The sequence below is a fragment of the Spinacia oleracea genome, chromosome 6, assembly GCF_020520425.1.
Source record: "Spinacia oleracea cultivar Varoflay chromosome 6, BTI_SOV_V1, whole genome shotgun sequence".
Taxonomy (NCBI): domain Eukaryota; kingdom Viridiplantae; phylum Streptophyta; class Magnoliopsida; order Caryophyllales; family Amaranthaceae; genus Spinacia; species Spinacia oleracea.
This window is the reverse complement of record NC_079492.1, coordinates 52,996,883-53,023,337: the sequence shown is the minus strand read 5'-3', so window position 1 is coordinate 53,023,337 and position 26,455 is coordinate 52,996,883. Positions and strand designations below refer to the sequence as shown.

The 26,455-nt window shown below is 36.2% G+C and overlaps 2 protein-coding genes across 2 annotated transcripts; one reads left to right on the top strand and one right to left on the bottom strand.

The window, feature by feature from the left end:
- Positions 1-1,592: 1,592 nt before the first annotated feature.
- LOC110799125 (internal alternative NAD(P)H-ubiquinone oxidoreductase A1, mitochondrial-like) lies at positions 1,593-6,598 on the top strand. Its single transcript, XM_022004327.2, has 9 exons — positions 1,593-1,808; positions 3,686-4,360; positions 4,460-4,673; positions 5,070-5,230; positions 5,327-5,392; positions 5,490-5,653; positions 5,759-5,873; positions 5,975-6,154; positions 6,275-6,598. The coding sequence occupies exons 2-9, from the start codon at positions 3,776-3,778 to the stop codon at positions 6,431-6,433; spliced, it is 1,644 nt and encodes a 547-aa protein (XP_021860019.1). The 5' UTR covers positions 1,593-1,808; positions 3,686-3,775; the 3' UTR covers positions 6,434-6,598.
- A 112-nt stretch (positions 6,599-6,710) lies between these two features.
- LOC110799126 (F-box/kelch-repeat protein At3g06240-like) lies at positions 6,711-9,443 on the bottom strand. Its single transcript, XM_022004328.2, has 2 exons — positions 9,308-9,443; positions 6,711-8,306 (listed from the first exon to the last, which is right to left on the bottom strand). Exon 2 carries the CDS (start codon positions 8,300-8,302, stop codon positions 7,010-7,012), a length of 1,293 nt encoding a protein of 430 aa, XP_021860020.2. The 5' UTR covers positions 8,303-8,306; positions 9,308-9,443; the 3' UTR covers positions 6,711-7,009.
- Positions 9,444-26,455: the final 17,012 nt, after the last annotated feature.

Sequence of the window (26,455 nt, the reverse complement as noted above, 5' to 3'; positions counted from 1 at the left end):
TATTAACTAATTAAATAAATAATATGAGAGTCTTGCCATGATTGATTACTTAATACGATAAAGATAGATTAATAAATAATATGGGAGTCTTACCATGATTGACTACTTAATACGATAAAGATAAATTTCACAAACTTTTTTTATCTTTGTGTATATATATATATATATATATCTTTGTATTCCAAATCATACCTCATCAACACAGTTTAATTTAGAGCTAAATAGTGATTAATAAAATAAATTAAGTGTTATCTCGGGCATAATTTATGCTTTTTATACGGCACAACGAACTACAATTTAGATGTCAAAATTAAACCTAACATAGAATATAAACGATAAACGTTAACACAATCGGGGTTGCAAGCCCACATTTTATTTGGTTGAATTAAACTAAACTTAATGTACTACTTGAAATTGAAATAAAGTCTAAAAAACCTTACTCCGTACCAAAAATAGGAAAAAAGAAAGTAAAGAAAAACAAAGTAATTCACAAGACTAGCTATTTTAAAGTAATGATCACTATCGTAGTTTGAAGATTTTGAAGAGTATTAGCAATGAATACCACGTTATAGAATTTTAGATAAAGAAATATTTTTCGGTTTATAATAGAGTTTTATTTTCTTTAAACCTATGATATTTGGATTAATTCATATCATAATAAAATTCTACTTGCATTAAACCTATATTTTTTCTGGTTATAAATATACGAGAGTATTATAAAACTATGCTCCTCTTTTATAAATAAGTGCTATATTATATTTGTTTTTCCTTTCACCCATAGTTATTATGATTTGATTACTCCGTACGTTTATGTTTCAGAAATATTTCGTTGATTCGAGCCATTAATTCAAGCAGAAACGATTGAAAAATAAAAGTACGTGTTTCAAGAAAAATAAAAAGAGATAATTAAAGACTTGATAAAAGATAATAAGAGATAAATTTTGATTAAGTTTCAGAAATATTTCGTTGATTCGAGCCATTAATTCAAGCAGAAACGATTGAAAAATAAAAGTACGTGTTTCAAGAAAAATAAAAAGAGAAAATAAGACTTGATAAAAGATAATAAGAGATAAATTTTGAAAATTTTTAATAGATAAACAAAGACCCGTTAAAACTGTCATACTAATTGATTATAAAAAAAAAAAAAAAAAAAAAATCAATTTTCTAACTATCATTTAAAGGTGAAAAAAAAATCTCATAAAAAAATGAATTTAACCCGTGCATCGCACGGGCTTTAAATCTAGTACACTATATTAGAGAGAATTACATTAACAAAAACATTAACACCTTCTATAAAAAAAAACATTAACATTTACATCTTCTATAAAAAAAAAAACATAAAAAACAGTAACATTAACATTAACATTAACATTAACATTAACATAGACTAACGGAGTAATAAATAAACTAATAATATGGCATAATGTCAAAGAGTGTCGCTCACTTTTCAAACGCACCATACGACGTCGCTAAGTTAACAGTTTACTCCCGAAAAGTGTCGAGTCTTGACACCCAAAAAAATCGGAATAGTGTGAAAAAAGTAAAAAACATAAATCGGAAAATTTCGTGTTGCCCAAGCCTCCTTATTCCAGATCTCCTCCCATAATTTCTGTATTATTTTAACTCCATCATAAATTGATAATACCATTTTAAAATTACAATTTAGGCAACACAACATTTTATTAATTTAATTAATACATTCTATATTTAGTGCCCTATAAAAAGGGCTGTGGTTTTTTCCCATTATTTTGAAGAAGCTGTAAGTTTTCATGCTCTCCTCAGTCCTCACCATTCACCAGCCGCCATACGTAAAGTTCTTCAACTCTCTTTCATATTTTCAAATTTCATTTTGTTCTTCCCCACCCGCTATAAATTGTTCTAACAATTTTTGTATTTGTATACTGTTTTTGTACTTCTTTTCATTTACTTTCTAAACTTGTCTTGTGATTTCAATTATCTTTGAGGTAATTGGGTATGTTTAAATTTGTTAAGAAACAAGCCTATTGCAACCTTGTTATATAATTCGAGGCGTAATTCATATATTATCAAAGTTGTTGAACCTTGAACGTAGGGTTGAAAATGTTGTGATGTGCAATTAAGTTTACCAAGATGACAAGTTTGGTAGTTATTCTATGTACGATGTAACATTGTGAATCGTAATAGTTATCTACAAAGCCAACAATCTTTTTGAAACGAAGGAAGTAGTAATGGTTGCAAACCCTAGCATTTCAAGTATACGTAGCTCGAGATGGAACTAAGATTGCGTACATCTAAACCTGCCCTTTAGGTTATTATTGGAAGGAGATGCACTGAGTTGATGTTGTATTGTAGGTTAATTTGGTATATGCCATTGTTGCATGATATGCCTATATTTGAACAGTTCTTTCTTGTGTAGGACTTTTTGGCTTCTGCTTATTCGATCCGTGTCTTGACTTTCTTGATTTTGCAACTCTATGGGGCCAATTTAAGTAATTAAGTTCAAGGACCCTTTTAGCATCATTTATATGTAATATGTTCTGGTTAGAAATCCTGATCGAGTGATATTAGCTATGTATTTATGTGCAAAACATTAAGCATTCTTCAATGTTTTCCAATGTAAACTCAGTTTATCTAGGAGACAATGCTACATATATTTATCTTGTTGGAAAGCTAGCTATAATATCTGTAATTTTGGGTTATGAGATTAAGTTTGATCAGATAATTCCAGCATGTCAAATTGTTTCTATGCTAGTCTATGATATGCTTTTAAGTAAGTAATTCATCACTTTTAGAAATTAGGCAAGGAAATGCCGATGTTTTTCATTCCCATTGTAGATCTTACGTATCCTCGATACCTTTCCTGTCAGATTTCCTGCCTTAGAACTCTTTTCGTAATGATGGAAACATTTACACCTAAACACAAATGGGTAATGGTTTTCATCTTCTTTTGATTGCTCTAAGCTCATATTTATTATCTTCCCCTAATTCCCTTCATATTATCTTGAAAGGCTAAAGAGAATCATGTTGAATTTCTACACTGAGTTCATTGGTTAAGCACTCTTTTCAAGCAGTATCAATTTACTGCCAATATTGTCCTAGCTCTGATTACTTGAGTAAAAACTGTTTCCATGGAGATTTTTGATGATCCTTCTAAATCGACAGGAAGCCGTAGTTTTCTGATAAAATCCTCTTTGCTTTGCCTAGCATACATACATTATACATTAGCCAGACTCCAAATAGTAGGGTTTTACTGTTTTAATGAAGAAGCAACCTTTAATGATAGGTCGCTTCTATTGGCATCACAATGAGCATTAGTTTTACTGTACTAGTCTAATCAGTTTGGCTGATGTTATAGATTGTTGACAGTGCATTCCTTCAAAATGATCTTTTGGCGTTCTGTTATCTCATTTTTTCAGAATATAATCTATCAGTTGGCAACTCTTTGCATCCCATATACAATTTTTTGGGTAGCAGAAGCGTAGAAGGACATTGTTTGTTAATTGTTATTATTACTATCCTGATATATTCTTTTCTTGATCAGATCATATTTCAATTTTTAGCTTTTAGTCAGTACTTTGGAAAGTCATGTTCTGTTTCTCACATCTCAAAATTTCATATTGAAGCTAAAGTTTTCACCCTTTTGCGCATCTCAAGTATGCCATGATTGATCTTATATACCTGATAATAATGTAACTGTTCTTTGCAGGGAAATTCCAACTTTATAGACATATAAGTTTAGCTTGCTAGGAAATTCTGCAGCATTAGATCTTGGAATCGTGCTACCTGAAGTTCTAGAATGGCATTGGCAAGGATTGCCAGGACAGGCTTGAGAAGGTCAGGAGGTGCTAGAGGCGGTTATACAACCGACAAAGATGCAATATCTGAGGGTATTTCCTTTTCCAAGTACACACCTTCACTGGAAAATGCAATGATCAAGTGCAATAATTCATACATCTTCAACATTGGGAAGATGGATATCGCCAGTTACCAAAGTAGGGGATACCAAGCCACTCTCTCTTCTCAATTACCTGCTACAGAGAGGATTGTGTATCAGCAGTCAGTTTCAGAGCCGGAAAGCATGAGATACCCAGGGCTAGAAGCAACTAGGACAGGTGAAAAGCCAAGGGTTGTGGTACTTGGAACCGGTTGGGCAGCATGCCGCTTCATGAAGGGACTCGATACCAAAATGTATGATATTGTGTGTATATCACCAAGGAACCACATGGTTTTCACTCCTTTGCTTGCCTCAACTTGTGTTGGGACTTTGGAATTTCGATCTGTAGCTGAGCCTGTGGGTCACATACAGTCTGCTCTTTCAAAGGACCCAAACTGCTATTTCTATTTGGCTTCTTGCACTTCCATTGACACCTCTAAACATGAAGTAATGCCACTTTTTTTTATATAGTAAATTTCTGCTTTTATGCTTATTTCAAGGAACAGTTATATGACTAAAGTACAATTGCTTTCCTGTAAATCACAGGTGTACTGTGAAACTGTGGAGAATTTGGGGAAATCAAATGAGCGACATCGATTTAGGGTGGCATATGACAAGCTTGTTATTGCTGTAGGATCTGATCCCCTGACATTTAACATCAAAGGGGTGCAGGAACATGCAGTTTTTCTTCGAGAAGTTAATCATGCACAGGAGATAAGAAGGAAACTTCTTTCAAATCTTATGCTTTCTCAGAGTCCAGGTTATTCATTAATTATATTTTCATTAGATCTTTTGTTCAATGTTAAAAAGTCATCATGTTTATTTGGTTTGAGTTTCTGGATATCAGTTTAATACTTGGGGCCCTGTTCCTTTCACCTTGAAAAGATTGATTTTCAGGTGAATAAGTTCATATAAGGGCCAATAAGTTCCAACATGGACTACCAAGTTCGATTCACAACTAAAAACAAGTTTACATAAGTTCAGAACTTCAGATAAGGAGTTTTCAGGTGAAAAGAACGAATAAGCTCTAATGTACAGGATGAAAGAATTTTCTTTAAGTTGATGTAAGATTGTAAGGTTTGTTACTCTATTATCATATAGCAGCTTATGACATCAACTGTTTTTGCATAAACTCTTTTTTTCTTTTTGATCATAGGCATATCTGATGAGGAAAAGAAGCGATTGTTACATTGTGTTATCGTTGGAGGTGGTCCAACTGGTGTAGAATTCAGTGGCGAACTGAGTGATTTCATAAAAGGCGATGTTAGCCAGAGGTATTCTCACGTGAAAGACCGCATCAAGGTCACTCTTATTGAGGTATACTCGCCTTAATTAATGTCTTATATTTCTCTTTACACATTTATTATTAGCTTAAATTTTCATTATCCCCCCTAATTACATGCAATGAAACAGGCCAATGAAATTTTGTCATCATTTGATGTGGGATTGAGGGAATATGCAGCAAGTCACTTGACAAAGGTTACTCTGATATTTCTGTCATCAAACTCTTAAATGTAATGTTTATCTAATGATTTACAAGTCCATTTTGTCTAAAGATTAAATTTTCTTGCATCAGTCGGGTGTGTGTCTTATGCGTGGAATTGTGAAAGAAGTTGAGAAGGAAAAGATTCTTCTTACTGATGGAACAGAAGTACCCTATGGAATTTTGGTGTGGTCTACGGGCGTTGGTCCTTCTCAGTTTATAAACTCTCTTAACCTTCCAAAGTGCCCTGGTGGAAGGTGCTATACCTGCCTCAAACTTTTGGTTTTATTTCTTGTCATTAAGTTTGAATGTTGATAACAATTGACTGAGTGCAAAACTCTAACAATGATGACTGTTTTCAGGGTTGGGATCGATCAGTGGTTGCGAGTTCCTTCAGTAGAAGATGTGTTTGCTCTTGGTGATTGTGCTGGATTTCTGGAAAAAACTGGGAGGAAGGTTCTCCCTGCTTTAGCTCAGGTGATAATTCATTCATATACCTTTTTGCATTGTTGGTCAAGCATAATATTTTTTAGGAATAACATAGCTGTATTAAATTATAAACTGAATGAATCAAACAGGTGGCTGAAAGAGAAGGCAAGTATTTAGTTGAGCTATTCGACAACCTGGCGAAGCAGAATGCAGGAAAGGCTTGTTCAGCTAAAGATGTTCTTCTAGGAGAACCTTTCGTTTACAAGCATGCTGGCAGCATGGCTTCAGTAGGTAGTTACAAGGCTCTAGTTGATCTCCGAGAGTCAAAGGTATTCCCATTCCTGAAGATTATATTATGAACAACGAAAATCATAAGTTTTTTGGTGATTTTTTAATTCTTTTTTAAAACTATTTTTTGATGGACTTTTGATTTTGTGTTTGATCATTAGGATGCAAAGGGTGTATCCATTGCCGGGTTCCTCAGTTTTCTGATTTGGCGGTCAGCATACCTAACTCGCGTTCTTAGCTGGAGGAACAGATTTTATGTTGCTGTAAACTGGGCAACCACTCTAGTTTTTGGCAGGGATATTTCTAAAATAGGAAGCTGAAGATAGATTATCAGCTGCAAATTCGGACTCATCTTTTGTAGCTGTTATGTTGCAATGATCATATCCTGTTACTTATAGGAGGGAAAACTTATAACGTATGGTAAAATTTTGGATGTTAACAGCAATTTGCGAAACTTAATACTAGTATACTATGTGTTTACATTATTTTACATTTTGTTTTCGACAAGGAAATGAATCAGATATATACAGTGGAACATACACAACTAACACGAGTTAAATACGTATCTCAAATCTCAACGAGGCATCCATTAAAAATCAGAGGAAGTATATAACAAGAGTAAAGATGGTTTTGGGCCGGGCCTGGACAATCACGACATGATTTGGTCCAACCCGACATGACAAATCACGCTAAATTTAGTAAAATTAGGCTTAAACACAATGGCCTGATACGGCCCGTCCTGATACAGAGTGGGCTTTGCGTGTGTCGGGCCCATTCAGGAGCCATGAGCTCGGCTTGAAGCCCGGCCCAACCCACAACCATCATTAATCATGAGAAAGGTATAACGTATTTTAATCAAGAAACACAAAAGATTATAATTGAACATCTCCGTTTCATTAGCTTTGGCTAGGGCCTAAAACGTCGGAAAATATGTTAGCTGCAAAGTTAGGGGTGTATCTGGTAGCATAAAAATGACATCCTCTCACCGTTATATTAGATCCACCACCCTTGTTCTCGAAAATCTGAAAACGGTTCAACCACAAATTACACCAGAACAGACCCCTATCAGGCCAATTTATCAGAAGGTTACCACTTTCAACACCCACAACAGGATGACCACCAAACGCATTATAGTTAAATCTCTGATCAAGGTTTACTACATACTTCTTTACCCACATCCATTTACCAACATCCTCCAAAACCCACATTTCAACTATATCCTGAAGCACATTAACCAACGACAATCTCCTATCCATCTCTAGAAGCCGTATTTGATCATGTAAACGCTTCTCTTCATAGTAATCAAATCGATAAAAGCTATATGCACAACTTGGTCCAGGATGTGGCAACACTTGAAAAATCTTCGTCTTTAAATCAAGTATCATTATCGATCTACAACATTCGACTTGACCAGAGTGTCGTCTAACCAACCAAAACATAGCTCCAGATACTTCAACTCCAAGCTCATGTTCATGACCATTCAGAGGACAATAAACAGAACATCCTATATCATCGTCGTATGTTTCCTTATGTTTCATGCTCGTACCATGTATGTAGTAGTTAGTTAATTTTTGAACTGGATTAGTACTGAAAAGAACCAGCTTGTATTCCCTTTCTAATTGATCAAAGAAAAACCCACAAATCTTATGATCCTTTCTTAAAAAATGTTTCTTTTCTCGTTTGATCGGATTGTAAATCAGGTATCTATCAGTACAAGACAGTCGAAGCAAGAGAACTCCATTGCAAGAAGCATACAGTTTATAGTACTGACCCCCTGAAAAATACTCCTTCATTTGTCCCAAACCCTTCATGTGTACTTTCTTCAACCTCGGATTTTCACTGTCATGATTTTCCACTATGTATAATAAAACACCGTTGCCATTTCTCCCAGTATTGAAATTGTAATATGATCTGTCTTGTCCAAGAAGTATGGAAGTGGCACTAGTACTTCTGAAATGGATTTCAGCAAACCAGGGTGTGGAAGATAAGTGAAGCCAATTTGAATGCACTCTTCTGCATGATAAAACATCAGGCGCAGGAAGTCTGCGGAGGATGTCTGTGATTATTTCATCAGGAAGGCTTAAGATGGGAGAACAAGTGTCACTAGACTCACTACCCTGTTGATTCGCATATGTGAGTTTTCTCCACAGATGTTGTAAGACTTGTATCCATGTTGAGCAGTGAGTCATCTCTCTGTCATAGAAAAATATTACAGAATTGAACAACACACAAACAAATTAGTAACAACAAATTTACATTTTTATAGATTACAAATATTTAATTACATTGATTACTACACCTTCATTCAGCCATAATCTCTGAATTATTAGGTACACTCAAAAATAGAAAAATGGGAGGGAGTCGGGTGCATCATATATGTTTTATATAATCTCTAGTACTAACACTTTGGTTGCTATACGCATGAACACATGCACACAGAGAGTGAGTGGGGGATAGCTCAGTTGGTAAGAGCTGATTCTGGGATCGATTTTCATCGCCGCCATTATGGCTCATTTGCACCAAAAAATATGCACACAATTCTCGAAAATATGAGATAATTTTTTTTAGTGTAGAAAGAGGGCACAAAGTGCAAGAACAACTGGTATAAACGAGATTCAATCCCAGGTCTTGGGTACCACCCCTCAAGACTTTACCAACTAAACTAGGTGATAGAGATAATTAGTAGGCATAAAAATACTCTTAAGTGAATCAGTTTCTAGAAGAAAAACAAAAGAAAAGAACAGGATCTCGTCTCAATTCTATGTTTTTGTTCTATGTTCTCCCCAGGAATGTGACATTGAGCAAAAAAAAGAATATTAATAATCGAAAGAAAAAAAAACAGATTAGCATTTCAAGTAATTCTCTACCACCTAATTCAAAATACCAATATTGTATTAGAAATTGAATAAGTTTTGTAAAAAAATCCTCTTATACTAGCTCCTAGGACCATAACTATAAACACAAATTATATACAGTTCGTACGTATTGGTTAACGTGAAACCTATAACTATTACTCCGTATATACAAAATCATAATAGCGCATCATCATTTGCCAATAAAAGTATATCTTTCTAATCATATGGTTAATTATTGCGAAAATAAAAATTTGTATTAGAAATTTGAGAAAATAAAAATTAAGACGATAAGTGAAGAGCAAATTACGACTTAACCATACGGTTAATTGAAACACATACCTCAAATACTCAAAGTAATTATTGACTGCCTTCAAAGATCAGCGCAATTCCATCCAAAATTAAATAAATATTGCAATTCGATTCAATTAATTATCTCCCAAGTTTAAAAGTAAAATAAATATTGCAATTAAGGAGTAATTTTATTCTCACTCAAATGAATAGATAAGACTTTTAAAGAGGCTCAAATTGTTTATTTAGGGTTAATGTTGTAATTAATCACTTAGTCCTTGAAGAGCCGCTTAGGGTTCTACACTACTTCAACTTCTACTTCGTTTTATTAAGCAAACTAGATTAGGTCCCGTGCACGCACGGTTATTTGAAAATTATTAATTGACCATCTTTTTTAACTGAAATATTTTTCCCTTAAATCTATTGCGTAATTAATAAATCTCGAACATACTCATTTTTTCATATAATATACAATTTTCTCTCTATTACGTATTATATAGTTTATATGTTTAATATGCTGATTTGACTAAATTAAATATTAGATATGCTTAATATGAACAAAATATTGAGTAAGAATGTTTTTTATTATTGATATGACGATCTGACTAAATATTACCAAAATTGTCTAATAATGTCATATTTAATAATCCGTATTCCTATAATTATTTCTATTTATAAACATTTATACAAAAGGAGAGAAAATAAAAATAGAATAAAGTAATTTTTTTTAGAAAAGGGTTTTTGGCGGGAAAAAAACGCACCAGGAATTGACACGTGTCATTCTTGGTGTCTCTTTTAGTATATAGTAAAGTAATAGATAAGATTTCGAATTTAAGTGGATGTCCACTAGCTTAGTTGGTAAAAAGTCGTAAGAGTTGTGACTAGGGGTGTTCATCGGTCCAAACCCAGACCGGGCCGGACCGACCCAGACCGGACCGAAGTCCGAATTTTGATAATTCAAGACCCAAAGACCGGACCAATTATGCTTGGATCGAACCCGGACCAGACCGAAAAAATCGGTCCAAAACCCGGACCGGACCAGTTTGGACCGGTTGTAGACCTATTTCTATATATTTTTTATTTTTTCTAAAAATTATAGTAAAAAAGAAAAATATATATAAAAAGCCAATTGTTTAAGGACTTTTTCGGAAGCTAAAATAAAATTTATAACAATATAGTAATATTTATAACATATTAAAGGAGAATTACATTTTTAAATAGAATATATTTTATTTTATTAAGGAAAAATCGGTCCGGTCCAAAATCGAGTTTTTGACCGGACCTTACCGGACCAGACCGAAGACCGAATATTGATATTTCTCGACCCGAAGACCGGACCGATTGCCTTCGGTCCGGTCCGATCCGGTCTGGGTCGGTCTGGTCCGATCTATTTTTCGGTCCGGACCAATTTTGGCACACCCCTAGTTGTGACACCAAAGACATGAGATGGAATTATAGCAAAAAAGAAATATATAGAATGTTAATGAACACTAAGATAATCATCTTTTATTTTGTATGGAAAAAAACTTATTTTGTCAGAAATTGTCCGAAAACACGCATATTTTGTTTGTACTTTTAGGACAAAATATTTTTTACCACCTACAAAAATCGAAAAATTATTTTTTACCACATAAAAAATAAAGTCGTGTATGTGATGTGCATGTTGGGAATCTTAATTCATGTTAGGCTTTTAATCAAGCCCAACCGAAAGAAAACACACTACAAGAAATTGTACTATTAACGACAGGAAATTCCGTCGTAAAAGGCCAATCATTGTTGATTAACGACGTAATTAGGTTGTCATTAAAAATACAAATTCTTGTAGTGGCAACTGCGTCACAATGACAAAGGCATGTGATAGGAAATTAGGAAGTTATATATTATTACACAGTTGGGTCTGTGAATAAGTCTTGCTTGGTTGATATGTTGTTTCCTAATTTAATTAGAATTATAATTAAGAATCTAGATATATTTTATTTAGTAAGTAGCAATATCTAGAATTAGTTAGACTTAGAAAATAATTATAATTCTAGTAAACGATGGTTTCTAGTTTAACCGAAATCGAAGGCTTTATATAACAAACAATAATCTCCAAAATTGACTTTGACAAATAATTCCGGAAAAATGCCAGTCAACAAGTTTTTCAATAATTATATCATCGATAATGTTGATTCTACACAATCTTGTTTCAGTGCATTATTGATGATTGTACATAGAAATAGAAAACCATGTGTTAAAATACTCGAGTAAATTGAGCAAAAGGAAGGGATTTCTATGTGGCCTATTTTTTGGATTTAATCGGCATTTAATTTTATAAATTAAATTAGATAGTGCAGTATAATTTGGCATACGCGTGTCATCAAATCAAAAGCTCAGGATCGGAGTCGAGACAAGAATATCAGCAGCCTAATTCCGAGACTCGGACAATAAAATGGAGAAACAACGAGTAAATCATACCTAGAAAGAACGAGTGGTTGTATAGTGGTTATTTAGTCTATCTTTTTAAGTTCTAATTTTATCTTGTTTGTAATTTTAGAGATAATATATGATTTAAATAGAGGTAAATTTTAAAAGTTGAAAGAATATATAAATTAAATAGTGTATTAATATTGAGTGTTAATCGGGAAGGTGGAGTGAAAAATATTGAATGAATAGATTGGTGAATTGATGTTGTATGAGGAAGATGGAGTAAAAGAGACGATTGGAGTTGTATAATATATCAAACAACAAAGAAAAATAAAATAAAAAAGCAAATTGATGGAGAAAAAGTAGATGATACGTGTCATCTAATCAAATGTGTTAACACATGTCATCTAATCAAACGTAATTTCCTTTTTATAGACTAGGTATAGATTAATTGGCTTATGAGTCATGATATATAATTTGTAACTTTGTAAGTTATACTCCGTAACAATTTCATTTGCTGATGCTTCTATAGAGAAACTAGTCTTTGATGAAGAAACCTTTTGAATTATTAATAGCCTCAACGCCATACACAGCTCATTGATTTGGAGATCCCACCACCACCAGAGGCAGCGCCGTCCACAACAATAACTAACAGAGATCATGTTTGGTACAATCCCCACCAAAGTCACAACCCAGTTGATCAATGTCAAGAGGAAATCGGATGTGCAGCAAGGAGAATCGTCGAATGTTAATGAATGAGTTGGGTGTTTTAGTGATCCTCCTTTCTTCTTTAGATGAAATCAGTTAATGGGCAAATAGTCAGGAAAGGGGGCGCTGTTTTTTGGGTAGAAATTAGAGTTTGTAATTTTACTAGTTTTTGTGATTACGGGCTACAAATTGTTGGTGTTTCGCCCGTAGCTTTTGTAACGATTAGATTGTGCTTTAACGGTTAATATAATATAACATCTTCGTCTTTGCGTAAAAAAAAAATAGCCTCAAATTTCTTTAATACTTAAAATCCGAGCTTGACGAGGCAACGATGAAATAAATACGGAGTATTGTCTATATATTAAACGACCCCAAAAGTGTTTGACCTCATTTGTTTACTTATCAAACAAGCTTTGACTAAAATTTGACTACGTAACTCCCTTCTAGTTTTTTTTAAAAATAATAACTACGGGGATTAATATCTATATTAATATATTAAAAGGTAAAAATTCATACAATGAGGTTCAAACACCAGACCTCAAGTATGGATGACAATTGTCATTACCATCTTAACCAACCACCAAGTGTGGTTTATCTCTTCACATTAATTTATAAATAAATGTTCAATGAAGTCTAAAACAAATAAATTTTTATGTGAATTTTTAATTTCTATGGACTATTTTGAAAAAAAAAAAAAATTAAAGCATTATGACAACCATGGAGAATCCTGATGTCATAAGTTTCATAAGAATCAACTATAGGATTGCCTTACATGGCTGCATATATATCTAATTTGGTGTTTATTAATTTGACGCACTTAGTTCCACGAGAAAACAAATTATACAAATTGTAAGATGATATGATTGAAAACTTACTTGCTATGATAAATGACTTAGCGTGTCTGTGTAGTTGACGAACTTAGTAGATATTTTTCATTCTATAGAATACAAGTATTTTGGTCAAATATTGAGCTCAAGAAAAATCTAAAACTTTAGTTATTCAATGTAGCAACCGGGGCCTCGCCCGGGCCACACACTAGTTATAGCATTAAAACAAGAAAAACATGTTGAAGTAAATTTTATATATATATATATATATATATATATATATATATATATATATATATATATATATATATATATATATATATATATATATATAGGGTTGGGATCCGGTGAGAAGTGATCTTATGGTGAGAAACGTGAGAAATAATTTTAGCCGTACGATCCAATAAATCTAACGGACCCTGACTGCCGTGTTAGTAATGGTAGTTTGTTAATTTTTCTTTTAAAAATGGGGACCCCACGTGTTGTCATCTCTTTCCTCTGTCTTCCCTGTCAAAGACATTACTGCTGCCGTGAAGCTTGAATTTACGAGTTCATTTTCTGGCTTCTAAAAATTGATCTTCCTTTACTCTTTCTCTCTCCACAAGTAATATATACTCCGCAGTAGCTTCCGTTTAATGTTAATGTTAGCTTTTCAATATTAGGCTTTAAATACAATAGAGGAGTATAGATACATTAAAGTTAAGCTATAGATACATTAAAATTAAGCTATAGATACATCAAAGTTAAGTTGTAGGTACATCAAAAAATAAATACATCAAAATTAAACTATAGATACATCAAACTTAAATAATAGATACATCAAAAGAAAACTACAAATTCATCAAAAGTACTAATAATTGTTGTCTACAATTAGATAGCCACAAGATCAATGAACTTAATTGGGGAATTTTGGGGAATTCAACATAAACCATCAAGTACTCAATCAAACTCCGTACGGTAATAGTTCTTTAGCAAAATCACTATCTCCTTCCCTTTTCCTCTCCCAAAAGGAAACCCCAAAAATACCAAACCCTAATCGCCGTCAATCAACCGCAGTCGCAGGCTCGCTGGTAGCTTGAGTAATCGGCTGTCGGCGAGCCTGTTTGAGCCAAAAGTAGTATTAATCTTAGACTCTTTGTAGTAGTATTAGCTTTTCCGGGAGGTAAGAGGAAGAAGGAACCAAGATTTTCATTGTTGTAAGCTTCACCCTCCTCTTAGTGCGCTGCTCTTCCACCGGAAATAATCGGATTTAAGGGTTCTTTAGTTTAATCTGTTCAACCAAGCTAGAGCGAGATTTTGTTCATTTGTATTCGGAGGTTGTCGGTCGGGTTCGCAACTTCGACAATTCTAATTCTCCCCTAATCGCCGCCTCCATTAATTGTCGGTAAAGGTAAAGCAACGCCGCCTTTAATTCGAAGGTAAAGGTTAAGTTTAGGGTTAAGTTTTCAGTTTCGGGTTAGACTTGTTGCTTTGGTTGTGTTCCAATAATTAGGGGGTTTTGGCTCTGTAGTTCCAAAGTTTTGCTAATCGCCGCCGTCTCGCAGTGTCGGATTCACCCCGATCTTGACGGTGAAGGTAAAGGTTAGTTAAGGTTGCTAATCGACGCCGTCTTGTAGTGTCGGATTCATCCCGATCTTGACGGTAAAGGTAAAGGTTAGTTAAGGGTTTAGGTTTTGGGTTTGAGCCATTTTCGTTCCTCTAGGTTCCGTAGCCCTTGTTGCGTCTGATCATGTTAGCTTGTTTGGTTGATTTTATGTTTTGGGTATGGTTGTATAAGTTGATAGGGTTAGTTGTGAGGTATGTTCATTTCGATTTTGTTGGTAAAAGTTCAATCCAGATTGTTGCAAAAGGTGGTAGTAAATGGTGGTTTCATGTTATGGTGATGTGGGGATGTTTGTTTTGGAAGTCTGGTGTAGCTGTAAGGTTGGTTTGTTGGTATTGGGAGGTTAAAAATGTTGAAGTCCTCCTCTCCTCTGAAGCAGGGGGTTCATCTGCTGGAGGAGTAGTGTGGGTAGTGGAGGAAGACTTCATCTCCCATGGGTGGCTTAGAGGTTGGGGTGTAATTGCTTGGATGAGGGAAGGAGTAGTTAGGTTATGGGAGGGTCAGTGTGTCGGGAATTTGGTAGTGGTTTGTTGTTGGAGGTTAGCTTATGTTAATCCTCCTTTTAGGTTAGCGTTAACATTAATGGTTGACGCTTTCAAAATCCAAAATTTGAACGCTGCTCCCCAAATTTTGGGGGTTCATAGCATGCTTCCCAAGTCATGTTCATTGACTCTAAATACTTGTGTGATATTCACAAGGTTTCACCAAATTGCCCGTGTCATTGCTTCTCTTCCACTTCTTTCTTTGTCTCCCAAGTTCTACATATTAATTAGGAAGTCACCTAGCGTTAACTGTTTAAGCTGCTGGTCTCTGTCTCTGCCCTACGAAGAAATCTCAACCACAACTGGTCTTGGCACAAAAACACCTTGTTGGTGGTGTAAACAAGACTTCAACAATCAAGGAACGCCACGAGAAGAGCCGACTACCCTCTTGGCTTTTAAGTTTATGCATTTTGTTTGTTCTGTAGTTTGTGTAATGGTCTATAAAGACCCTAATACTTTGTTTAGTTTGTAAACTTTTTCATTTATGCAAATTTAAGCCTATGTCAAAAAAAAAAAAAAAAAACTTAATTGGGGAATTGGAGTAGTAAGAAACTTAACTGACAAAAGAAAGAGGGATTGGATTACTCGTTCCTCAACTTTTTTAATAAGATTATTGCAGTGCGAAGTTTTCTTTTAGATACTGATGAAGTAGACCAATTACGAAATAGATTGGAGAAGTGATTGCTGGTAAAATCAACTAGAAGATGACGATATATAGAATCTGAAAGATGAGAGGGGCGCCATTTTTTTCCTCCATGGAAGCAAGTTGACAGGGATGATGGGAGGGGAAAGAAAGGAGGAGAGAGAAAAAGAATATGTTGAACTTTGGGTTGGATACTTGGATGACGCGGGAAGAGGAAAAAAATAAACATCAAGTGGGGAATTTTTTTTTTTTACAATCTGGTATAATCCCGACCATCCATTAAGTTAAATCAACGGATACGATTACTTCTCACCCTTCTCACGATAAGCACACTTCTCACGTGAGCCTAAACCTATATATATATATATATATATATATATATATATATATATATATATATATATATATATATATATATATATATATATATATATATATATATATATATATAATTTGGTGTTTAATAATTTGAAGTACTTAGTTTCACTAGAAAACAAATTATACAAATGGTAAAATAATCTAATTAACTTAGCATGATAAATGACGTAGTGTGTCTTTGTAATTGACGAACTTCATGGATGTTTTCACTTTATAAAATACATGTATTTTGGTCAAATATTGAGCTCAAGAAAAATCTAAAATTTTAAGTATTGAATGTAGCAACTGGGGCATCGCCCGGGCTACACACTAGTTGATTAGTTAAAGTCTATTACATACCCAAATACAGCTATATTAAACAACCACTTTCAAACCAACCTAGCAGAAGTAGTAGGGAACTTAGCCCACCAAAAACTAACAAAGTTCCAAAATATAGCACACCCTATTATAATACATATCTGAAGCAACCTTACTATCATATTACTAGCAAAATATATACCACCTCTAATTAGGCATAATAAGAAAATGAAGCACGAACTGTATTCCACGGAATTACACTTGGATTGGAGCCGATGAAGTCGAACCACTAGCATGCCTTGCAACTGAAGCCTTGTCCTTCTCATAGTCCACCCTGACTCGTGGAGGAGGATCAAAGTGAGTCACATGACCAACCGCCATCTCCATTGCAATTGCAACCAAACAATGTGCCACCACATTTTTAAACCTTGGAATGTGCCTAAACACTAGTTCCCAATCTCCTTTGAGAGGGTTCTTCACATCTCCAATGACTGCAGTTAGCTCATGATGAGGATAGGGATTCACTCCCGAAGTATCAAGCATGAAGATCAAAGAATCTGCATCTGTCTCAACCTCCAGTTTTTTAATCTTAAACGCTTTTACCATGGATAAACCCTCCCTCAGAGCCAAAAGTTCTGCTGCCAAAGGAGTCTTAGCATTGAACTTGCTTGAAAAGCCCATATACCAATCACCATCATCCTTTCTAATGACTCCCCCTCCTGCAGCCAGATCAATACCTTTCCATGCCCCATCAGTGTTCAGCTTCATAAACCCTGCAACAGCGGCAATCCAAGCGGGTGTAGGCACATATTGGATAGGATTTTTTTCTTTTCCTTTACCCTGGAAAACAAAAGAAGTTGTTTGCCAATCCACAAAAAAACTGTTATACAAGGAGAAAGCATTAATCATTTTCAAATCAAAAACTGATTTATTCCTGAAGGAAATAATGCCCTTGGTCCAAGTATGCATTCTATGTTAAGTCTAATAAATGCGGTTCAGTATTAATTGACAAGTTAATAATTCAGTGAGATCAAGTGAGCTGAATGCCTAGCTAGAGGCCGCTTCAGTTCAAGTGGAATTAATGATATTAATCCACAGCTTACTCTTGACTGAACCCGTAGGGTCACACAAATAGTACTTAAACGGATCAAGTATCTAATGGCATTAGATACTCTATCTATGAATATTCGGAACCGACGGATCTTGGTTTCAGTGGGAGCTAAGATCGTCACAGGCAAGAAATGAATACTCCGGAAACGATGATATTGCCGGAAACGGAAATATGGATCGTATCGGAAATATAAATATTATCCAAGTCGTAGATGTTGCCGGAAACGGAAACATGGTACGTATCGGAAAATATTATCGGAAATGGAAATATTGCCAGAATCGGAAATATTGCCGGAAACGGAAATATTGTCAGAATCGGAAATATTACCGGAATCGGAAAATAATTCCGGAAACGGAAATATTAAATATTTGTTCGAAACGGAAATTAATTCCGGAATCGGAAATATTAAATATTGTTCGTATCGGAAATAAATTCCGGAATCGGAAAATTTAATCGGAAGCGCATCGTACGAATAAGCATCGGACGAGGCCTGCCGGACGAGGCCCAGCACGAAGCCAGTCCATCGCCCAGCAAGCCAAGCGCGCCGCACAAACAGCAAGGCCAGGCCCAGCAGGCTGCGCGCAGCGCGCAGCGCGCACAGCGCGCACAGCACGCGCAGCGCACAGCGCGCACAGCGCGCGCAGCGCGCAGCGCGCGCGGGCGCTGAGTGGGCCGCTGCTCGCGCGCACGCATGAGGCCCATCGTGGCTGTCGTGCGTGTGTGTGCAAGTGTTTGTGTTCGTGCACGTTTCCTAAAACATGCAGAGTTCGGTTAATGATTAAATTCCTAATTCTAATTGATAAATTAATTAAAATTAGAGTTCTTGTAGGATTCTAGGTTTGATTAATTTGTATCTGAATAGGATTTCGATTCCCTTTCCATACCGCTATAAATATGAGGCTAGGGCTCACAATTTATAACACAAGTTTCAAAATATTCAAAGTGAGTTTTTGAGAGAAAATTCAAACACACATCTTGCTCAAATTGCCGAAATTTTCTAGTACCTTAAGGGCGATTCTAGTTGGTCAATCTTAAGGCGGATCCGGACGTGCTGTGGACTATCTACGGAGGGACGACACTTGGAGTCCTAAAGACTTGTTCTTGTTCGGTTCGGGCGCAGCTAGGGAAGGCACGCAACAAAGAGTATGCATCTATTCTATGCTAAATGATTATGTGTAAATAATATGTATTCCTGGGTTTATGGTTTTTCCGCATGATTTATGAATTGTCATATGTATCATAACCTAACAGTGGTATCACGAGCCCCTTATTATTTTCATAATCTAAATTGCATGAACATGGTTAAATATTACAAATTTGCAAGAATTAAAAGGGGTGATTAATTTTCGTAATTGTTAATTAATTGCAAATTGCGTTTATTTAATTATACGTACGCAGTTTTTCGGCAGGTTCTTCGTTACTCATCCGAATTGAGTGATTTTTGTGTCAATTCCGCATGTAAAAGGCATTCTAGATTTTTGTGTCAATGCCGAACCCAGAATTCTCAAATTCGAAGCCTAACTATGACTTTTCGAAGGTTTTAGTTTTTCGAATGCAAAATTTCGTAAATTTAAGATGTTAAATTAAATATTTGCGATTCTTGTTGATAAATCTTGAATTTTTGATTGACCTACTGCATTTGTTTAACAAGTTTGAATGCCTAGTCTTGTTAATTATGCAATCTAATTTGTAATTATGATTAATTTGTTGAAAATTAGAATAATTTAGAATTAATTTGATTTTCATAATTAATTGTAATTTAATTAGAAACCTATGATTAAAAACCACCATAAAAATTATAAATTTACGATAAATTTTAAATTTTTATGACCTAGACTTGAATCCATATCAATCGGAAATCAATTGGATAATAAATTTTCGATTTTTCGCCCTAAAATTATGAAATTAATATTATTTATTAATTTGTCATTAATTTTAAATATAAATTTTAAATTTTTATGCGATTCGTTCATATAACTTGCACGCACAAAGCAATGGACGCTTCGTGTTACCCTTAAGGGGTGTTGTATAATGCGGGCATGCGACGACGAGCAAGGGAGCTCGTCGCCCGTGCGGCACGAATGCAATGAGCAAGGGCGTAGTGCACGAGCACAAGGCAGCAGCCCTGCCTTGTGTCGTGTGCCACGAGCAATGAACGAATGGGCATGGGCGAAGAGCGAGCCAAGGCAGTCGCGTGTGGGCAGCAAGCGAGCTGCGCCACAACGCGCGCTGCCTCGCACAAGAGCGCGCAGCCTCGCGCGCAGCGAGCGCAAGCTCGCGTGCCACGAGCGCTGCGCCCAGCATTACTCGCGCGCACAACGAGCGATGTCGCGCCCCAGCGAGCGATGGCTCGCGCGCACAGCGAGCGATGTCGCGCGCCCAGCGAGCGATGTCCTGCGCCCAGCGAGCGATGTCGCGCGCCCAGCGAGCGATGTCGCGCGCGCGCACTGCGAGCGATAGCTCGCGTGCGATGAGCGCTGGCGCGCGCAGCGAGCACCAATGCGTGCGGAGGCTTGCGATAAGGAAGCAGCAGCTATGCGACGAGCGCATGGGCTGCGCGCACATGGCCAGCAATGGCTGTGTGCGTACGGCCCATGGGCGTGCAACGCGTAGGGTGTTTGCGTTACGATTAGATCGTTTTGAATGTTTAATTTGAAAATTTCAGTTCACGTAATTTTAATTAATTTTAAAATTAATAATTTGAATTGTTTTCTTGGATTTTAATTTTGAATATTATAATTATAATAAATGTTATTTATTCTAATTATTTTACTAAAATTAAAATCATGAATTAATTTAAATACGACTGAAATTAAATTAAATTTTTGGATTCAATTATAAATTGATATGAGCTTTAAATTTTAATTAAATTTGTATGTTTCCGGTTGGACTAGAAATACATTTTTATGTTTAAAATTGGTAAAGCATATGAATTTATTGGTTTAAGTGGGAGCGCTTTTTAGTCATAAACTCTTGATTAGGTCTACAAATCCTTAAGGTTAAAACAACTTGATTAGAATTAATAAGGACTGAATAATTGGTAGATTATTGGTGCCCTTGATTAATTGCTGCAAATGTTTACGTGATGCATAATGTGTTTTACTAACCAGCTATGTGGGCCATTCATGATAATGAATGGGTGAATGGTATATATTGTATATGTACTGTTTTGCAGGTTATGAAGTGACTAGTATGGCCCAAATAGGATAGAAAATATGGTCTGCGTACCATTAATTTGAATGTAATTGGTCTAAAGTACCAAAGTTATTTTTCAATTCAAATATGGTCTGCGAACCATCAAATAGTTGTAATTAGTTATAGCTTATCCTATTTGAAGAAAATGGTGCCTCCCACGGAGATTTTCAAGACGGACTTTGAAGTCAAAGCTTCAAGATGAAGTCGGGCCATACTAGATCACAAATATCTTATGCATGTTTTAAGTTATTTATTGTTTTAAATATGTCTTAAAATGCATGAGATCAAAAGCTTGATTATGTTGCATGATTAAGGATTTTAGTTCACTTAAAATCTAACCAACATAGTAAGAGCCTTAAGTTCCAAACTTAAAAATTGAGTTAAAAGGTGCCATGCCAAAATATACACTTGCTTGGATATCCTTTACATCAATCTAGTAATAGTTTTCGCTCAGCGAGGTGTTACTTATTGGTCCTAAAGGGGCAAGGTACACAAATAATTGTGAGTACATGTTAGTTTTGGTGAAACTCAACGATATAAGTAAGGAGTCCTTTTATGTCGTGGCAAATTCGATAGGTTTACCTAATAAGTTCTTAGACGTACCTATCAACCAAGAATAGTTTCTAGACTATTAGCAAAAGGCTTTTGCTTACCTAAGATGTTCTAGGATTAAGTCGACAAACTGTGCTTAGTTCTTCAATGATTTTAGGATCTTGGAATCATTTTATTCACACCTGCCGGAACACATAATTTGAATAAAATGCTTAATAAACATTGAATTATGCATGTATGCTAGAATTTAAGTTTATTAAGAGAAACTGTGAATGGTTATTTATTTGTTTATTCTTTTCAATTGTAGTTTTTAATATGGCAAACAACAATTCATTCAACATTCGATCAATTCTCGAAAAGGAGAAGTTGAACGGGAAAAACTTCCTTGACTGGCAAAGGAACTTGCAAATAGTTCTTATGCAGGAAGAAAAGGAGTATGTCCTAGATGAGGCGATGCCCGAAGCTGCAGGCGACGGGGTCACTCAGGCAGCCCTCAATCGTTGGATTGATGCCAACAAGGATGTGAAATGTCTAATGCTCGCCACCATGAGTGTGGATCTGCAGAAAACGTTCATCAACTCAGATGCTTTCACAATCATCAGTGAGTTGAAGAACATGTTCCAAGATCTGGCTCGAGTCGAAAGATTCGAGACTCATAGGCAAATTCTTGAGACCAAGCTTAAGAAAGGCGAGCCCGTAAGTCCACATGTTCTCAAAATGATTGGACTCATTGAGAATATGAGTCGGCTGGATCAGCAATTTTCTCAGGAAATGGCTATAGACACCATCCTCCATTCTCTTCATAGCGGGTATGATCAGTTCAAACTGAACTACAGTATGAATAGTCTGGACAAAACGCTCACTGAGCTTCACGGTATGCTGAAGACCGCTGAAAAGACGCTCAAAAGTGATAAGCAGGATGTACTTATGGTGCGTGGGGGCAAGTTCAAGAAATCTGGAAAGAAGAGGAATGCTAAGAAAGGTGGCAACAAGGCCAGCCCAACTAAGCAAACTGGCGCCAAATCTGCAAAGAGGAAGGTCAGTCAACCCACTTCTGAATCCGAATGCTTCTACTGCAAGAAGAAGGGGCATTGGAAGAGAGATTGCTTGAAGCTAAAGGAAGATCAGAAGAACGGAACAGTCGTTCCATCTTCAGGTATTTTCGTTATAGACTGTATACTTGCTAATTCAACTTCTTGGGTATTAGATACAGGTTGTGGCTCACACTTATGTTCCAATCCACAGGGACTAAGAAGAAGTAGAAAGTTAAGCAAGGGTGAAGTCGACCTACGAGTGGGAAATGGAGCACGGATTGCTGCATTAGCTGTAGGAACTTACTATTTGTCGTTGCCCTCCGGGCTAGTTTTGGAACTGGAAGAATGTTTCCATGTTCCAAGTCTTACTAAAAACATCATTTCAGTTTCTTGCTTAGATGCTAAGGGATTTTCCTTTATAATAAAAGACAATAGTTGTTCGTTTTATTTTAAAGAGATGTTTTATGGATCTGCTAGATTAGTCAATGGACTTTATTTATTAGATCACGACAAACAAGTATATAACATAAATACCAAAAAGGCCAAAAAGGATGATTCAGATCTCACCTATCTGTGGCATTGTCGATTAGGCCATATAAACTTGAAACGCTTAGAAAGACTTCAAAGGGAAGGAATTCTAGAACCATTTGACTTAGAGGATTATGGTAAATGCGAATCATGTTTACTTGGCAAAATGACAAAGCAACCTTTCTCTAAAGTTGGAGAAAGAGCAAATGAACTATTGGGTTTAATCCATACAGATGTATGTGGACCAATGAGTACAAATGCTAGAGGTGGTTTCAGCTACTTTATCACTTTCACTGATGACTTCAGTAGGTATGGTTATGTCTACCTAATGAAGCATAAGTCTGAATCCTTTGACAAATTCAAGGAATTTCAGAGTGAAGTAGAGAATCAATTAGGCAAGAAGATCAAGGCACTGCGGTCTGATAGAGGCGGTGAATATCTGAGCTATGAATTTGATGACCATCTGAAAGAATGTGGAATTCTATCAGAATTGACTCCTCCTGGAACACCACAATGGAACGGTGTGTCAGAACGGAGGAACAGAACCTTGCTAGACATGGTCAGGTCAATGATGGGTCAGGCCGAACTTCCATTAGAATTTTGGGGACATGCACTAAATACAGCTGCACTCACTATAAATAGAGCTCCGTCTAAAGCTGTCGAAAAGACTCCATACGAATTATGGTTTGGAAAGCCTCCAAATGTGTCTTTTCTTAAGATTTGGGGATGTGAAGTATACGTCAAACGATTAATTTCAGACAAACTTCATCCAAAATCTGACAAATGTATCCTTGTGGGCTATCCAAAGGAAACAAAGGGGTATTACTTCTACAATACATCTGAGAACAAAGTGTTTGTTGCTCGAGATGGTGTCTTTTTGGAGAAGGATCACATTTCCAAAATGACAAGTGGGAGAAAAGTAGACCTCGAAGAAATTCGAGTCGAACAACAAACTCTAGAGAATGCTCAAGATGACATTCAAGATGAAACTCAGAGATCTTTAGAAGAATCTGGTGAGAATCATGGTCAATCTAGAAATGTTACCCCGCGTAGATCGCAAAGATATAGATCTCAACCGGAAAGGTACTTGGGTATTTTGACGAACGAGAGCTATGACGTTCTATTACTTGAAAGTGATGAACCTGCGACTTACAAGCAAGCTATGACGAGCCCTAGCTCCAAGCAATGGCAAGAAACCATGCAATCTGAATTAGACTCCATGTCTGAAAACCAAGTATGGGATTTGGTCGATTTGCCAGATGGCTACCAAGCCATTGGAAGCAAATGGGTTTTCAAACTGAAAAAGGACAAGGATGGGAAACTTGAAGTTTTCAAAGCTAGATTGGTTGCAAAAGGTTACAGGCAAGTCCACGGTGTGGATTACGATGAAACCTTTTCACCAGTTGCAATGCTAAAGTCTATTCGAATAATATTAGCAATCGCTGCATATTACGATTACGAAATATGGCAGATGGATGTCAAAACTGCTTTCTTAAACGGCGTTTTTAACAGAAACTGTGTTTATGACACAGCCTGAAGGTTTTGAGGATCCAAAGAATGCTAAAAAGGTATGCAAGCTAAAGAAATCAATCTACGGATTGAAGCAGGCATCCAGGAGCTGGAATATACGTTTTGATGAAGCAGTCAGTGACTTTGGTTTCATCAAGAACGCGGACGAATCTTGTGTATACAAGAAGGTCAGTGGGAGCAAAATTGCTTTCCTAGTATTATATGTCGACGACATATTGCTTATCGGAAATGACATTCCTATGTTGAACTCTGTCAAGATTTGGCTTGGGAAATGTTTTTCGATGAAGGATCTAGGAGAAGCACAGTACATATTGGGCATCAAGATTTACAGAGATAGATCTAAAAGGATGATTGGACTTAGTCAAAGCACTTATATCAATAAGGTGCTTGATAGGTTCAAGATGGCGGACTCCAAGCGAGGCTACCTACCCATGTCTCATGGAATGACTCTAAGCAAGACTCAGTGCCCAAAAACACTTGATGAGCGTAGACGAATGAATGGGATTCCATATGCATCATTGATTGGTTCAATAATGTATGCTATGATATGTACACGCCCGGATGTTGCGTACGCACTCAGTGCTACGAGCAGATACCAGTCAGACCCAGGAGAGGCGCATTGGACTGCTGCCAAGAACATTCTGAAGTACCTGAAAAGGCACAAAGATGACTTCCTGGTCTATGGTGGAGATGATGAATTAATTGTTAAAGGCTATACGGACGCAAGTTTCCAAACCGACAAAGATGATTTCAGATCACAGTCTGGGTTTGTCTTCTGCCTCAACGGAGGAGCAGTAAGCTGGAAAAGTGCTAAGCAAAGCACCATTGCGGATTCTACAACTGAAGCGGAGTACATTGCTGCACATGAAGCAGCAAAGGAAGCTATATGGCTAAGGAAGTTCATAGGAGAACTTGGTGTAGTCCCCTCCATTAAAGGACCAATAGCCCTGTATTGTGATAATAACGGAGCTATTGCACAGGCAAAAGAGCCTAGACACCACCAGAGAGTCAAGCATGTACTTCGTAGATTTCACCTTCTACGAGAGTTCGTTGAAAGAAAAGAAGTCGAGATAAGCAAAATTGGAACTGATGACAACATATCAGATCCATTAACTAAACCTCTGCCGCAAGCGAAGCACAACTCGCACACTGCAGCTATGGGAATCAAGCATATTGGAGAATGGCTTTGATGTCTCTGTTTAATGTTTTAAAGTTTTAGAGTTTAAATCTTTGTAAAACATTATTGGTTAATCATTCACAATAAATGAAAGGAATTCATTTTTCCATTTAATTTGTGGTTTATTAAATGATGAGTCCCTTCAACTTGACGATATATTCAAGATAGACTGTCAGGACCAGTCCTGTGACTAAGAAATGTCTATCAAGTGAACTTGAAAGTCAAAGGTTGAAAATGGTCCCTAATCGGAGTTTTCTATAAAATTGGACGCATAGAAAACGTTAGACGATTAGAATGCAAGATGACTAGTAGTTCTGTTTCTTGAACTATGTGGACATGGCAATGTCATAATCATTTGCGTAGATACTTACTTTGGGAAGACTAGTATCGGACAAGACCTATGAAACTTTACTGTAAGAGATGAAAGTCTGTCATAAGTAAATTTCATTAAATTATTAGACACTAAATCCTCAATACCTGAGTGATTTGAGATTACTTGTTTGAGAACTGGTTGCTTTGACGTTGACCAACCGTCGCACCGTAAAAGGAGGCTATAAAGGCAACGCTCAGGTAATCACCTATCAAACGAAGTCTAATCTCAAGATCGCAAGATTGGGATTGTCCTCCCATAAATCGGGATGAGATGCTTAAAAGTTGTACAAGGCCAC

What these genes read in the sequence shown, in the direction of transcription:
- LOC110799125 (XM_022004327.2), top strand. Translation starts at nt 3,776, where the DNA reads ATGGCATTGGCAAGGATTGCCAGGACAGGCTTGAGAAGGTCAGGAGGT. An exon ending in TATGCTTTCTCAGAGTCCAG is followed by an intron (nt 4,674 to 5,069) that starts GTTATTCATTAA and finishes TTTTGATCATAG; the next exon opens with GCATATCTGATGAGGAAAAG. An exon ending in TCAAGGTCACTCTTATTGAG is followed by an intron (nt 5,231 to 5,326) that starts GTATACTCGCCT and finishes GCAATGAAACAG; the next exon opens with GCCAATGAAATTTTGTCATC.
- LOC110799126 (XM_022004328.2), bottom strand. Translation starts at nt 8,302, where the DNA reads ATGACTCACTGCTCAACATGGATACAAGTCTTACAACATCTGTGGAGA.